This window comes from Ochotona princeps, chromosome 15 (assembly GCF_030435755.1).
Source record: "Ochotona princeps isolate mOchPri1 chromosome 15, mOchPri1.hap1, whole genome shotgun sequence".
In the NCBI taxonomy this organism is placed as follows: domain Eukaryota; kingdom Metazoa; phylum Chordata; class Mammalia; order Lagomorpha; family Ochotonidae; genus Ochotona; species Ochotona princeps.
The window spans coordinates 15,636,618-15,651,379 of record NC_080846.1 but is presented as its reverse complement, the minus strand read 5'-3'; the positions used below and the strand labels follow the sequence as shown (position 1 = coordinate 15,651,379).

At 39.4% G+C, this 14,762-nt stretch overlaps 1 protein-coding gene across 4 annotated transcripts in view; it reads left to right on the top strand.

Annotated features, from left to right (window-relative positions):
* Positions 1-14,762, top strand: part of SCYL2 (SCY1 like pseudokinase 2) — a 44,072-nt gene that overhangs the window by 14,574 nt on the left and 14,736 nt on the right. For all 4 annotated transcript variants that reach the window (XM_058673179.1, XM_058673181.1, XM_058673178.1 and 1 more), the window contains exons 4-10: positions 3,460-3,604; positions 4,955-5,104; positions 7,631-7,852; positions 8,246-8,362; positions 8,936-9,061; positions 9,945-10,121; positions 12,413-12,535. In XM_058673179.1, the coding sequence (XP_058529162.1) occupies positions 3,460-3,604; positions 4,955-5,104; positions 7,631-7,852; positions 8,246-8,362; positions 8,936-9,061; positions 9,945-10,121; positions 12,413-12,535 (1,060 nt within the window). The remainder of the gene's footprint in view (positions 1-3,459; positions 3,605-4,954; positions 5,105-7,630; positions 7,853-8,245; positions 8,363-8,935; positions 9,062-9,944; positions 10,122-12,412; positions 12,536-14,762) is intronic.

Here is a 14,762-nt window from a genome sequence, read left to right as displayed (position 1 = left end):
CTCTGAGATATATTGCCAGTGAAACATTCTTACCAGCCGTATGTTAAGTATGTATGGATCATTTTCCTAAAATTGATTTGCATTGTCTTTGTGTCTCTTTTTGAAATGTTATTATTTTCTTCACATTTGCTATGGGTCTGTTTATTTGTCTCCAACTCCTTTAGACACCCCGGGTTTTTAAGCCCTCTGTGCAATATAACCCCAGATTTTTTTCTTTCTCTTTAGCTGATTCTATTTGTGGCTGTCAATTCAAAAGTCCTTTTTTTTTTTTTAAGATTTATTTATTTTTATTAGAAAGGCAGGTATATGGGGAGGAGGAAAGACAGAGAAGAGGATCTTCCGTACATTGATTCACTCCCCAAGTGGCTGCAATGGCCAGAGCTGTACTGATCTGAAGCCAGGAACCAGGAGCTTCTTCTGGGTCTCCCACGTGGGTGCAGGGTCCCAAGGCTTTGGGCCGTTCTCAACTATTTTCCCAGGCCACAAGCAGGGAGCTGGATGGGAAGTGGGGCTGCTGGGATACAAACCGGCACCCATATGGGATCCTGGCATATACAAGGCAAGGATTTTAGTTGCTAGGCTACCACGTTGGACCCAGTTCAAAAGTTCTTAATCAAGTGGTTTGCCATTTGTTTTCCGTGGCCTTTAGGATTTTGTGGATAGCCTAGGAAAGGCAGGTGAAACACTCAGAGCTGACAGGATTCCTTGTGATCCATCTCTTTTTTAACTAGAACAGATGTGATTTTATCAAGGAGGGTACTTCAGAAAGTTCTTTAATAACTGCTTTTAAAAATAAGTTTATTTTGGTACAGAAATTTTGAAATCCATTTTTTCATAATACACATTTTATGAACTTCACATATTTTATAAACTTTATGATTACCAAATCATTAACTTGTGATCTTCAGTAACCTGCTCTTTACTCTCTGGTATGTCTTTCTTAGCCCCTTTGCCACCACCCTCTTAAAGTCAGGGGATTCTTTCAGGATGTCTACATCATGTCAAACACTATACTGAATACTTTATCTTGTTTCACTTCCTTGCATCTCTCGGTTGTGGAAGAGAACAGCAGAGATGTTCCTTAAACTGGTGGGGGGCGGGCTTTGAGTGTCACCTGGAATTCATCACCCTTCCTGAGGTTTCTTTCTTTCTTTCTTTTTTTTTTTTTTGATACCATACCTTACCTATCCAGAAATATGTTTATGACTTCTACTACTGTAAGATATTTTTCGTTTCTCCTTTTTGTGAATACACACTGAAAACTTAAAGTTGCTATCTCTTATGACACTCAGTATTGGACACCCTTCTAAAATGATTTTATCTTACTTTATTTTATTTGAAAGAGAAAAAATTTCCCCAGCCACTGGTTCACTTTCCAAATGCTCACAGTAGCCAGGAGTGTGAGCAGGGTCAACATCAGGAAGCAGGAAGTGAATCCCACACAGACCTGGATGAGTGAGTCCTCATCTGCTGCCTTTGAGTGTGCGTGTTAGCAGGAGGCTGGAGTTAGAAGCAGAGCCAGTGCTTGGCCAAGGGCTTGGGCGTGCCAAGCAGTGACACTGCTGTGACACATGCCTGCCCCCGTTGTGCTTCCTAAATCCCAAAGTCGACTGATTGGCCACAGTTACCTGCACTTTCCTGACTGCTGTTTCCTCCGGAGTGTTTTATTCAAGACCATGAAGTCACCTCACATGTATTTTACATTGTGTCTGTAACTTCAGTGCATGATTACATTGTAACTGTCTTAAGAGAGAAGCACCAGATTATTAGCTTCTTTTATACTAATTTAAATATGAGGGAATGATCCTTTGGTGCAGGGGTTAAGGAGCCACTTGGTCTGTCCAAACCACACAAGGCTGTGCCGGCTTTGAGTTCCATCTCTGCTTTGAGTTCCGGCTGCTACAAATGTGCACCCTGGGAGAAATGGCAGGTGGTGGCTGAAGTGCCTGGGTCCTTGCTGCTCACTGGGAGACCAGAGTATGTTCTAGACTCTACAACCTCCCCTGGTCCCAACTATTGTAGGCGTTTAGGAGGTGAACTAGCCTTGGTTGTTGTAACATTCAGGACCAAGTGGATGGAATCTCTCTCATGTCTGTCTCTGTGACTGTGCCTTTCAAGTAAATGAAAATAAGCAAACATGAAAGTGAAAGTTCAGGAGTAAACAAGTGGTAAGTAGCTAAGGTTGTGGGAGGTCGTCCTTGAGAAAATACGGCCCTTCTCATATGTGACCGTTTATAATCATAACAGAAATTGGTATTTGTAAAGATTAGAAGACCTTAGACTTTGAGCATAATTATTTGAATATTTAAGGAACTGATCGCTGGGAGTTGAAGGTAGCATCGCAGAAGGTGAGCAAGCAGGCAGGACAGCGGCATCCTTTCTCTGCTTCAGCCAGGGCAGTCCTGTATCTACCCTGTTTGTTTCGGGCTTCTGTCTGTGTTTTCATGAGTTTAAGGCAGAAGAAATGTTTCTGAAATATCATGGACAGATGGGAAGCAGAGGTTATAAACTGCCAATAAACATTAGTATCCAGGCCCACTGGCTTGATGTTGTTATTGTTTCAGCTTGTAGTTCTTCATTGTTAGTTCTTGGGCCCCAAGCACTTGATCATTAAAGAGGTAAACATTAACATTTGTTGTCCTTATATTCTGTGTATTTTGCATGATTATCTCACACACTCATTACTGTAACGTTTCTAGGTGGGTTGGTTATTCTACAGATGGCCACAGTGAGGCCCCACAGTAGAATCCAGAGTCGCCAAGACAGGGAGTAGAGATGCTGAGAGTTAGTTAGGCATCTCTCTGTCTTCCAAGCCTGAACATCTTGATCATTATTCTGTAAGGCTATTGAATGTCAATATATAACATTTTCTGCGTTTGTAGATCTTTTAATGCTGTACAACAGAGTAACAATTTTAAGAATCTAAAGACTTGTGGACACCTTTCAAAATGATTTGTAAAATAGATCAAAGCTGCTTTGCTTGAAATGGGAATGGGGCATGTGCAATTGTGCCCTGTCGCTCCTCCCTAATCTAGTCAGCTCTGTGGGGAATCTGCAAGTTCCTTTGAACACTTTCGGAAAATTACAGCCTGAGAAATCAGTGTCATGATTGAAATATAACAATATTTTAAATTATTTCCTGTTGGTTTCCCATAAATGATTTCAGTCACTTGAAAAAGCACACTTTTTAATGTGTTGACTTTTTAAACCTTAAGAAAAATGTATCACCATTTACAACAGTTTGAAAGCCTGAGTGATTCATCTAATAGAATTCCTAAACAAAGCCTCCTGACCTGTTGGCTTAAGCGTATTGTTACTTATGCTGAAATTAACAAATAGGAAAGTCTTCCTTCTTGTTGGCAGTTTAATGAGACAGTTAGTATTTTAAGTATATTTGATTTGTACAATGTGTAAAAAATAGATAATAAATAGTTAATGATTTCTCTTTTTTAAAAACAGAGATTGTTTGGCATTTTGTACAGAACCGGTTTTTGCCAGTCTAGCCAATGTCCTTGGTAACTTGGAAAACCTTCCTTCCACTGTATCTCCGGATATGAAGGATTATAAACTTTATGATGTAGAAACCAAATATGGGTTGCTTCAGGTATGCACTTTTCTTTAACATGTATAGAAGTGTTTTTTTCCCCCTCTAAAGTTGTTTTTGTCTGATTCAAATTAGCAAGAGGATGAGTAGTAGGGAGTAAGACTAGAGAGCTAATGAGTTGCTGTGTCCTGTTAGGCCCTAAAAAATAAAAAAAAAAAAAAATAGGTTTTACTGAGAAAAGAAGGAAGACCTTTGGCATCATTAAGGACGGTGGCCTGAGGAAGACTATGTTGTTTTAAACAAATGACTCCAATTGCTGTCATGAAAATTTTGAGCAGAAATAAAGAGGTGAGGTAGGTGGTTGCTGCTTTATTCTGGGCCAGACAGGATGCTCATCAGGGAGTAAGACGAGATGAAATTCTAAGTGAGTTTTAACAATGGGTGTGTCAAGGATTTCTTGTATTAAAAAAAGAAAAAAGGAGAGTATAGGACAATTCAAAGATTTTTTGTTTTAAGCGGCCAGACCAAATGAAGTACCAGTTAACTGATTGGGGAAAGCAATGATGGAGGAGAAAAGTGAATTCTGGAGGAAGCTCAGTTTGGAATTCCTTTAACATTTAGATACTTAACAAAACATAGAAGGGAAGTGAACTCAGGAAGGCTGATGATCCAGGCTGGACTTCAGAGCAGGAAGTACATAATAACTGAGAAAATCAGAAGAAATGGAAAATTGCTGATCTCCAAACATTGAGTGTAAGAAGTAAGAGGACGAGCCAGAAAGAAGGACAAGCAATGACTAGAGGAGTTGGAGAAAAACTAAGGAGAGCAGCATTCTGGAAGTTAGGCATTATTAATTGACTGAAGTTTACCATTTCCTAGAAAGAGAAATCCAACCTTCAGCGTAAGTTTATAGATTCTTTGATAGTCTCAAGCACATCATACAAAAAGACCGAATATTACTCTGATGTGAGAGTAAGTGAACCTTGGTCATTTGAACATCTGAAAACTGAGCGCAATGCTGTTCAAAAAGATTGAGTATTACCGTAGGATGTAAATATATAAAAATACAAATATCCCACTAATCTGTAACACAAAAAGAGATTCCCTTGCTTTTCAAACTCTAAATAAATTTGGACAGCAAAAAGTGCTCTTATTGTTTTCTTTTGCTTATGTATGTGTAGAGCAAAACGTTATAATAGTCTTACTCTAATTTAAAACAGTTTTCCCCACTAATGCTTGAATTATGGCAACTGAGAAGATACATACTTTTGAACTTATGATGAAATGTGATTTTTAGTTGATATGCAAAATTCTTGGAAAAATCAGTAATAATATGATTTTTGTGAGGCATTTTATTGTAATTGAAAAGTTTTTATTTAATGTAAATATACCTTTTTTTCATGTTTACAGGTTTCTGAAGGGTTGTCATTTTTACATAGCAGTGTGAAGATGGTTCATGGTAATATTACTCCTGAAAATATAATTTTAAATAAAAATGGAGCCTGGAAAATAATGGGTTTTGATTTTTGTGTATCATCAACCAATCCTTCCGAACAAGAGGTAATGGATGTTTTAGTCTTCTAATATTTTTTTGAAACCATGGAAATTTGTCGTTATGTCTAGAATGGATCAGGGAATTATAAACCTGATATGTGTATAGAAATAGGCTGTGTGGGACCACCCTGCAATGCCAGCATCCTGTTATAGGCACAGGTTCAAGTTCCAGCCACTTTACTTCCATTATTGCTGGTTGAAAATTCTCCTGGGAAGGCAGCCAAAGATAGGCCAAGAACTTGGGTCCCAGACAACCATTTGGAGACTTCTGTCTTGGCTTGGTCCTGTCCCAGCTCTGGCCACCGAGGCCGTTTGAGGATTCAGGCAGAGGCTGGAATATCTCTCCCTATCTTACTCTGCCTTTCAAGTAAAATTAATTAAAAAAAATTTTTTTTTTTTTTTTTAAGGGGCCAGCACTGTAGCATAGCAAGTAAAGCCACTGCTTGCAATGTTGGCATCCCATGTGGACATCAGTTTTGGTCCCAAATACTCCACTTCCTACCAGCTAACCATTCATGCTTTTGGGAAAGCAGCAGAAGAAGGTTCAAGTCCTTGGGCTTCCACACCTATGTGGGAGATTCTGAGGAAGCTCCTGGTTCCTGGCTTCAGTTTGAGTCAGCCTTGGCATTTGAAGCCATTTGGATAGTGAACCAATGGATATAATATTAAATCTCTTGGGCCCCCATGCAATAAATAGTCTAGTGGCTAAATCCTTGCCTTCTATACCCAGGATCCCATACAGGCACTGGTTCGTATTCCTGCTGCTCCACTTCCCCACAAGCTCCCTGCTTATGGCCTAGGAAAAAAGTAGAGGATGACTCAAAGCCTTGGGACCCTATACCCAAAGGTGGGAGATCCAGAAGAAGCTCTTGACTTCTGGCTTCCTTAATTGGGGAGTGAACCAGCGGACGGAGGATCTTTCCGTCTCTCCTCTCTGCTAATCTGACTTTTCAGTAAAAATAGATAAATATTTTTAAAAATTAATCTCTCTCACTTCCCTGCCTTCTTATAACTGCACCTTTCAAATAAATAAATAAATCTTTAGAAAAAATTTATTCAAAATAGGCTATATGGTGTTAGAGTGGTGTGTGTAAGTGTTCTGCTCTATAGAAAAACCTGTAGTATCCATTGTACCTGAGAGTATTCTTCACACCATGGCCTCCATGGTAATGTTACTTGAGCAGAGAATGCTGGAGTTGAATAAATTTTGAGGATTGCTGGCTTACATAGGATTTTCTTTGTGCCCATCCCTGCTCCCTAAATGTCAAAAACGCTAACAAGTATGGTGAATCTCTAGCAATGTTTCCTTAATTTATTGGACCATGGAGTTTTTTGTATGAGGCATAATAACAGCAACAACAGTGAGAACAATGCTGCGTACTGAAGTGTTGTAACCGCTTCATGCATTGCTTCATCTATACAGCAGCTCAGTAGGTAAAGGGATACTATGGTTAAGCAAGTTAGCTCACAGATTGCAATTCCTTGCCTAAGGTTTGATGGGCAGTGAGTGACGAAGCCAGGAGTTGAGCCCAGTCTTTGTGTAGCCAGAGCACGTGTTTTTTAGTGATTAGTTGCTGCCTGTTCATGCCGAGAGACTCACTGCCTAAAATCAGTCATGTTTTGTGTCGATGGGTTCCTTATGACATGGAAGACCCTTTGAAATGTGGCACAGTATGTTTCAGGATTCTACAATATAGTTGTTACTGGTCATGATTTAATCTAGGATATATTGCCAATTTAAGCAGCCATTTTTCAGGAAATAAGAAAGAATTAATACTGGTTGAGTGTAAATATGAGTGAGGTACGGTGCTGGGTGCAGCTTCCGCACATCTGTTTAGCTCTTATTGTGATCTTTTTAATCTGTTCACTAAATCACAAAGCTAGTTATGAAATAGCAAGGTTTCAATCAATTTTCTTTATCCTAGCGCACAAAACTTGAGCCTTATGTATCACAAAACATGAACAAGACCTTAGACTGCTATTTTTTTGGAAGAAATTCCAATCTCAAAATTATGAGTTATTTTTCTCTTAATTTGTTGTATGCGATTTGCAGATTGTAGTATTTTGGGGAATTTTAGGATTAAAGGTGTTTATAGCATTTTGACTAGCATGGTTGATATAAATTTTACAGATTTTTGATTGTGTTTTATTTATTTGCAGGCAGAGAGATGAGGGAGCAGGGTAAGAAGGGAGAGTCAGAGAAGGAGAGAGAGCATAAGAGAGAGGCTAGATCTCCATCCACTGGTTCACTGCCCTCAACAGCTAGGGCAGGGCTAGACCAAAACCAGGTACTGGGAACTCTGTGCAGGTCTCGCTTGTGAATGGCAAGACCCCAGCTGCAGGAGCCACCGCCTGCCAGCCAGGGTGTGCGATCAGGAGTAGGACAAGGATTCAAAGCCAACAGTCTACTGTGGGACTCCGGCATCCCAAACAGCACCTTCAGTCACTCTAACCACCTCTGAATATAAATTCAGTGATTTGCTTTAATTTAGAATATTTAATACATATCGTCTCTTTTTGATATTGTTACAGCCAAAATTTCCGTGTAAAGAATGGGACCCAAATTTGCCATCGCTGTGTCTTCCAAATCCTGAATATTTGGCTCCTGAATACATCCTCTCTGTGAGCTGTGAAACAGCCAGTGACATGTACTCTTTAGGAACTGTCATCTACGCTGTATTTAATAAAGGAAAACCTATATTTGAAGTCAACAAGCAAGACATTTACAAGAGTTTCAGTAGGCAATTGGACCAGGTATTTGCCTGTAAATATTTTCTTGCATTAAAAATGTAGTAAATGTTGTTTTGATTTTTGTTTCAAATGTGTTTAGAAAACTGCTGAAATGAGATAAAATGTGTGTCTCATTTTAAGTTTACATAGTCACTAAAATTTGTTACTACACACTTAACAAGGCATTTACATGAATAGTGGAGTATGGTTTAAAGTTTTGGATATTTTAGGACTAGAAACAATTTGAAAATGAAAGATAAATGTTTTAATTGTGTCATGACAGTCAAATTAGTAATTTGTTCAGCTTATCAATATACTAAGTACATTTTTTAAAGATTTTTTATTCAGACTGAATATAAGCGCATTTCTTTTTGCATATTTTCTATTCATATGCGACATTATCACTCTCTCAAATAGTTGAGTCGCTTAGGATCTAGTTCACTTACGAGTATACCAGAGGAGGTCCGTGAACATGTGAAACTACTGCTAAATGTAACTCCGACTGTGCGGCCAGATGCGGATCAGATGACAAAGGTGAGTGCTCATGTGTCTCTTAGAAGGAACAGCAAAGTAGGGAAGTAGTTCAAGTTCCTCTGAAGCAAGGTGCGGTCATACATATGATAGTTGTTAGAGCATCTGTGTTCTTGACCATATCAAGTATTCTTTTCATATTAGAAAGCTAAGTAATTTGTGTATGTAGTCGCTGGGATGGAAAGCTGCCAGTTGAAATAGAGTCCTGTTGGGTATGTAGACACTCTGGACTCACGGTGCCCTCCATTTTCCTTTCATAGCATAAAGTTTAATAAGTAACTGGTACTCTTAGTGCCCTCAAAATGTTTTACTTAATCTTTCAAGACTTTAGGATTGTACCCCTCAAAAAATTTTTTTCCCCAGCTAGTTTTCAAATCACGGATTTAAAGTTGAAGAGAAAAAGAACTTATCATTTTCTTATTTTGATTTTTATAAAATTCTGTTAAGATAATCTTCAGTATTTTACTATCTATGTCTGAATATTTTTCGTATTCGTATTTTATGTGGCAGTTTCAGATATGAGGGAATCCTTTTAACTTAACTGTTTATCAAAATAACTTATTTCCCTATTTTTAGATTCCTTTCTTTGATGATGTTGGTGCAGTGACGTTACAATATTTTGATACTTTATTCCAAAGAGATAATCTTCAGAAATCACAGTTTTTCAAAGGACTGCCGAAGGTTCTACCAAAACTTCCCAAGGTTTGTAGTTTATTAGTTTTTTTATTGTAATCATCATTTTAGAATTTAAATTTTATTTTTAATTACTGTATTCTCTTAAAGCAATAATACACCATTAGGTGCACAAAAGTTTAGTGAGCTTTTGTTTTAGATTTAATTGTCTATTTGAAAGTTAGAAAGAACAAAAGAGAAGGAAAAGGAGAGAGAAAGTGAGGTCTTCCATCTGCTGGTTCATTACCAGGTGGTCGCAACAGCCAGTGCTGAGCCAGGTCAAGCCCTGAGCTTTGTGACCCCAACACTTGGAGTGTCTTCCTTTGCTTTTCCCAGGCCATTCAAAAGGGGCTGTTGGGAAGTGAGCAGCCGGTACATCTGTGTAGAATATGTGCCTTCAGCACTAACAAGTGCCACATCATAATGCCCCAGGTGGACCTTTATTTGTGTAGTCCAAAAAGAAGTTTAACCCCTCAGCTACTCAGAGTTTGTCTAGCCCTTTACTGAAATGCTATGAAGAGTAAAGAGGAAGTGTGGAATGTCTGCTGTCGGGACCCTAAACGGTGATGTAGGTAGGATTGACAGGAATCACACAGCAATTAGCACTGCATGACAATGTCTAAGTTGTGTGGTATGGTTCATAAGTAATTAAAAAATCAGGAGAAGAAACCTGAGTGAAGATTAATTAGGGAAGGTTTCCTAAAGGTAAGGTGTCCATATGTCACGCTTTTCCTGATAAATTTCCAATTTGTACTCTTCAGCCTGGCATGATTAGCAATAGCGTCATCCCGTTTTACTCTCAAGTTTGTACTGGTTCAAGCATGTTACATAATCACCTTAGCTAAAGGTATTGGAGGTTTTCAACTTCACTAATATTACAAAACAACTTTCTAAACGTGTTTCTCCTTTTCAGCGTGTCATCGTGCAGAGGATTTTGCCTTGTTTGACCTCAGAATTTGTAAACCCCGACATGGTACCTTTTGTTTTGCCAAATGTTCTACTAATTGCTGAAGAATGTACCAAAGAAGAGTATGTGAAGTTAATATTACCTGAACTTGGTCCTGTGTTTAAACAGCAGGAGCCAATCCAGGTATGTCTCACATGTTTTTATACATTTATATACTGTTACTCATAATGATGACTATCTGAAAGCAAAAGGAATCAGTATGTCATTCTGTGACATTTTAAAAGTGAGATGTCTGAGACTTTTCATTAGTACATGTTTGAAATTATCATTTCTAAAATTATAACTAAATTTTGCAGGGAGATTCTGGCTTACAACAAGTTTCCATCTTAGAAAGTAAATTGCAGTGAAGTTTTGCATCTAATTTCTATTGCCATTGACTTTATTGAAAGTTATAGATTTAGGAGAAATACATATTTTCTCTGTGTACTTTTAAGTATTTTTGTTATCTTTTTAAAAATTATTTTAATTGTACTTACTTTGAGTATACATAAAGTGATAATTTGATACAAACATTCAAAATGTTTGTGTTTTAAGTTTTAGACGAATTGTGTCAGCTGTTTTATTGCTCACAAGTGCTCTGATCAGAAAAGGAACATGGTCCCTAACACCACAGAAATAATGTACATGTGTGTTGTAAGTGAAAAAGGATCAGTCTGTCATTCAGATTCTTTGAACATTATTTGCTAGATTCATGCTAGTCTTGGGTTTAAGAACAAGTTGTTCACTCACCTGAATTTGAATCTGGGCGTTGTCTTCTTCTCACTAGAAGTAGAAGTTGGATAAAGCATCATCTTAAAGGTTTAATATTCTCATTCCTAAAATGAAAGCGGTGTTGAGACTAAATGAAATTTTCTGACACATCGTAAAAATTGTTATATTTCCTTCACGGTATGATCCTTCCCCAAGATTTTTTTTAAAGATTTATTTTATTTTGATTGGAAAGTCAGTTATACAGACAGGAAGAGAGACAGAGAGGATGATCTTCCATCTGCTGATTCACTGCCCAAGTGGCTGCAATGGCTGGAGCTGAGTTGATCTGAAGCCAAGAGCCCAGAGCGCCTTCTGGGTCTCCTATGTGGGTGCAGGTTCCCAAGGCATTGGGTCATCCTTGACTGTTTTCCCAGGCCACAGGCAGGGAGCTGGATGGGAAGCAGGGCCGCCGGGATTAGAACTGGTGCCCATATGGGATCCCGGCACACACAGGGTGAGAATTTAACCACTAGGCTACTGTGCCTGGCCCCTAAAACTTACTTATTTACCTATTCATTTAAAAGGCACAGTGATGGAGAGAGAGGGACAGTCAAATCTTCTCTCTGCTGGTTCATTCCTCAAATGGCTGAGCCAGGCTGAAGCCAGGGGCCATGAACTTTGTATTGGTCTCCCATGTGGATGGCAGGAGTCCACCTGCTTGAAGCATATTCTACTGCTTTTCCATGCATGTTAGGGAGCCTGACTCAATTAGAAGTGGAGCAGCTAGTGCTCAAACTGGCACTCTGATATGGGGATGCCAGCATTGTAGCCTGCAGTAAAACCCAGGGTGCCACAATATTGGCCCCAGATGTGGCAATAGCATGTTAGTTAACCATCAGCGATCTGATAGAATGGCTGTTGACATTCCCTCCCTTTAAAGGAAGGAAGCAGAGCACAGTCTTTGGGGAGAGTCCTGTGGACGAGAGAAAGAGCAAATGAGGAAGCTGTCAGCTTTGAAGCAGGCTTCCTGCAAACTCTGGAGTTGACCAGAAGGAAAGTTGGTGGAGCACATGTTCCCTAAGGGATGCCACAGTCAAAACAGTGTCTTCAGGAATCCCTAGTCTGAATTCTTGATTGCCTCCATTCTTTGGCATTGTTTTATCCTCAGTTCCCAGTTAAAGTTTCTCAGAAGGAATTTTTAGCAGAGCCTTGACAGACTAATATATTGCATGAATAGAAGAGGAATGTGTTCCTCATCATTTGGCTATACAGAGGCAGCTAGCTGAAAAATGAATGATAAGGGATAATTAGTCCTTTTTGTGCTGTACCTTTTTTGCTCTCAAACTGTCTAGAAGTTGGGTGAGTGAATCTGCTCATTGGAACATCTGATTTTACTGCTTTTAAGCTTTTTTTTTTTTTTAAGCCCAATGGCTTTCTAGTTAGTTTGGTACTTGAGGGTGTGTGGTATATCACCATAAATACGTGAGCTTTAGGAAATTAGTCTTTATTTTCATGTCTAACTTGAAAGCACATGTTAAGTAGTAATATGCTTCCAGAAATGTGAAAGACCTGATCTGTGTGTTTTTGTCTTCCATGCCTTCAGGCTAGCAACATGGTGAGTGTCAAACACAGAGCTTACTCTTTGGAAGAAGTTTTACCTTTGGCGTACATTGATTCTCTTTACTGGCCTTTCATACATTGTTTCCTTTTTTTTGTCCTAACAGATTTTGCTAATTTTCCTACAAAAAATGGATTTGCTGCTAACTAAAACCCCTCCCGACGAGATAAAAAACAGTGTCCTGCCAATGGTTTACAGAGCGTTAGAGGCTCCTTCGATTCAGATCCAGGTAGATTGATTTACTTTTCTTTCATAGTGATTTTGATTTTTTTTTTTTTTTTAAGATTTATGTATTGGAAAGACAAGTGCAAGGGAGAGGGAGAGATTGGTCTGCTGTCTGCTGGCTCACCCCGGAGGGCTGCGCAGTCACGCCTGGCTTAGGCGGAAGGCAGGAGCAGGGAATTCCATACATGACTGGCAGGGGCCCACATACTTGGAATCTCTCACTGCCTCCCCAGGGGAATTCAGTGCTGGTAGAAAAGCCAGGCTGGTACTGATAGGAAGTGCTGAGAGAAGAAGCTGTTTGACCAGCTATTCCACAGCACCAGCTGGATTTTGATTCTTGAGCAGAAAAAAGAAAGAAACTCATATATTCTGTGTATAAGTTACGAATTTGCTTTTTAAGTCTGAAGAGAAAGTATCATAAACTGTATGAAATTGAGTAGTAAAGCACATTCACGGGGTACTGCTGCACACTGGGGACCCTGGGATGACCCTGGGTGGCAGCCCCCCATTGCTGAGCACTGATGGTAGCTGCGGGAGTGGCTGTCTCCTGTCCCTGTGTTCCCAGGCAGGAAGAAGGGCAGCAGTTAGACAGTTGTCTCATCCACTTTCCCTCCTTCCTCGACTCTAATTGGTGGTCCACAGGGGTGTACCTCCTTCTCAACTATGGAAGCATCAAAATTAAAATTAATTTATTATTTAAAAAGTAGAGGCTATGGAGATAATTCTGAGAAACATTTGAAAAGGTAGATGATGGTTAGCAGGTGTCCTTAACCAAATGGTCCCAACTAGGGTCCATTATGCTCAGCGAGACAAGTCAGTCCCAAAAGGACAAATATTTTATGTTCTTTCTGATACGGGGCAACCTTCAAGCAAATACAAAAACAATAGCCCTTTCAATACTGTTTGTTTTATTTTATTTTTTTATTGGAAAAGTCAGATATACGGAGAGGAGGAGAGACAGAGGAAGAGCTTCTGTTTGATGATTTACTCTCCAAGCGGCCGCAATAGCTGGAGCTGTGCTAATCCAAAGCTAGGAGCCTAGAGCCTCTTCTGGGTCTCCCACATGGGTGCAGGATCCCAAGGCTATGGGCTGTCCTCCACTGCTTTCCCAGGCCACAAGCAGGGAGCTGGATGGGAAATGGGGCCGCTGGAATTAGAACTAGCAGCTAGATGGGATTCCGGTGCATGCAAGGCGAGGACTTGAGCCACTAGGCTACTGTGCTGGGCCCATCAATATTGTTTTTGCTACATCTCAGGGGTGTTTGATATTTTTGTTTTTGTTTAATAAAAAAGTTTTGCTTTTCTTACTAATTTCCTCATTGATTCATAGGTCACACAATAGCGTCATTTGCTTCAGGAAGGTCTTTGATTGTCATTCAGTAGCATGATATTTAACTTAATGTTGTTGTAAATTTTCCTTTTTTCTCTCTGTTGTTGATTTTGTTTTATGGCTCTCCATTTAAGGGGATGTATAGTAACTGTGTAATAGAGAGTTTCACATACGGATGTGAAGATAGAATGCAGTGTGCATCTCTCTTCCAAATCAAAGATGGACTCCCAATAAAACTGTTGAATGTATCTTGACAATAGGATGCTGGACTCTGCCATTGTCCATGTCTACAGTGTACACTTAAATAGCAGAATAATGTACTTATCACTGATTGTGAAGGACTATACTATTGTGTTGACATGGGGGAAGTTAGTGGGGGGAATTGAGGGAGGGAAGAAATTGGGGGGGGTGGAATTGAGGGTAGGGTGAAGGGAAATCCTAGAGCCTATGGAACTGTATCATGGAATAATAAAATAAATTAGTTAATTTTTAAAAAAGTTAAGTTAATCTAATGCAGTTTTTTGAAATTGCTCACCTGTTGAATTCAACAAGGAAGCTATGTTTTCATCCCTGCCATTACCACCAGTTGTCATGTGTAAAGCAAGAAGCAGAACTTCTGAGAATTTGCCCGTTAGCTTCCTTGGAGGTTTTGTTTTCTGTTTCCTGTTCCTTTAATTCTTGTCTCCTGGTAGAGAGAGCTCTCCCTCCCTTAGTTACGGAGCTTAGTAACCAGAACTCAAGATTCACCTCCTTGCTGCCTCCTGCTCTGACTGTGATTGTCCAGCACTGTCCAGTTGCAGTTTTTTTTTTTTTAAATATTTGTATTATATCATGTGTGTATTAAACAGCTGAGAAACCCCTCAAGAGGACTTTTACTTGTTTCCATACTTCATTTTCTCTC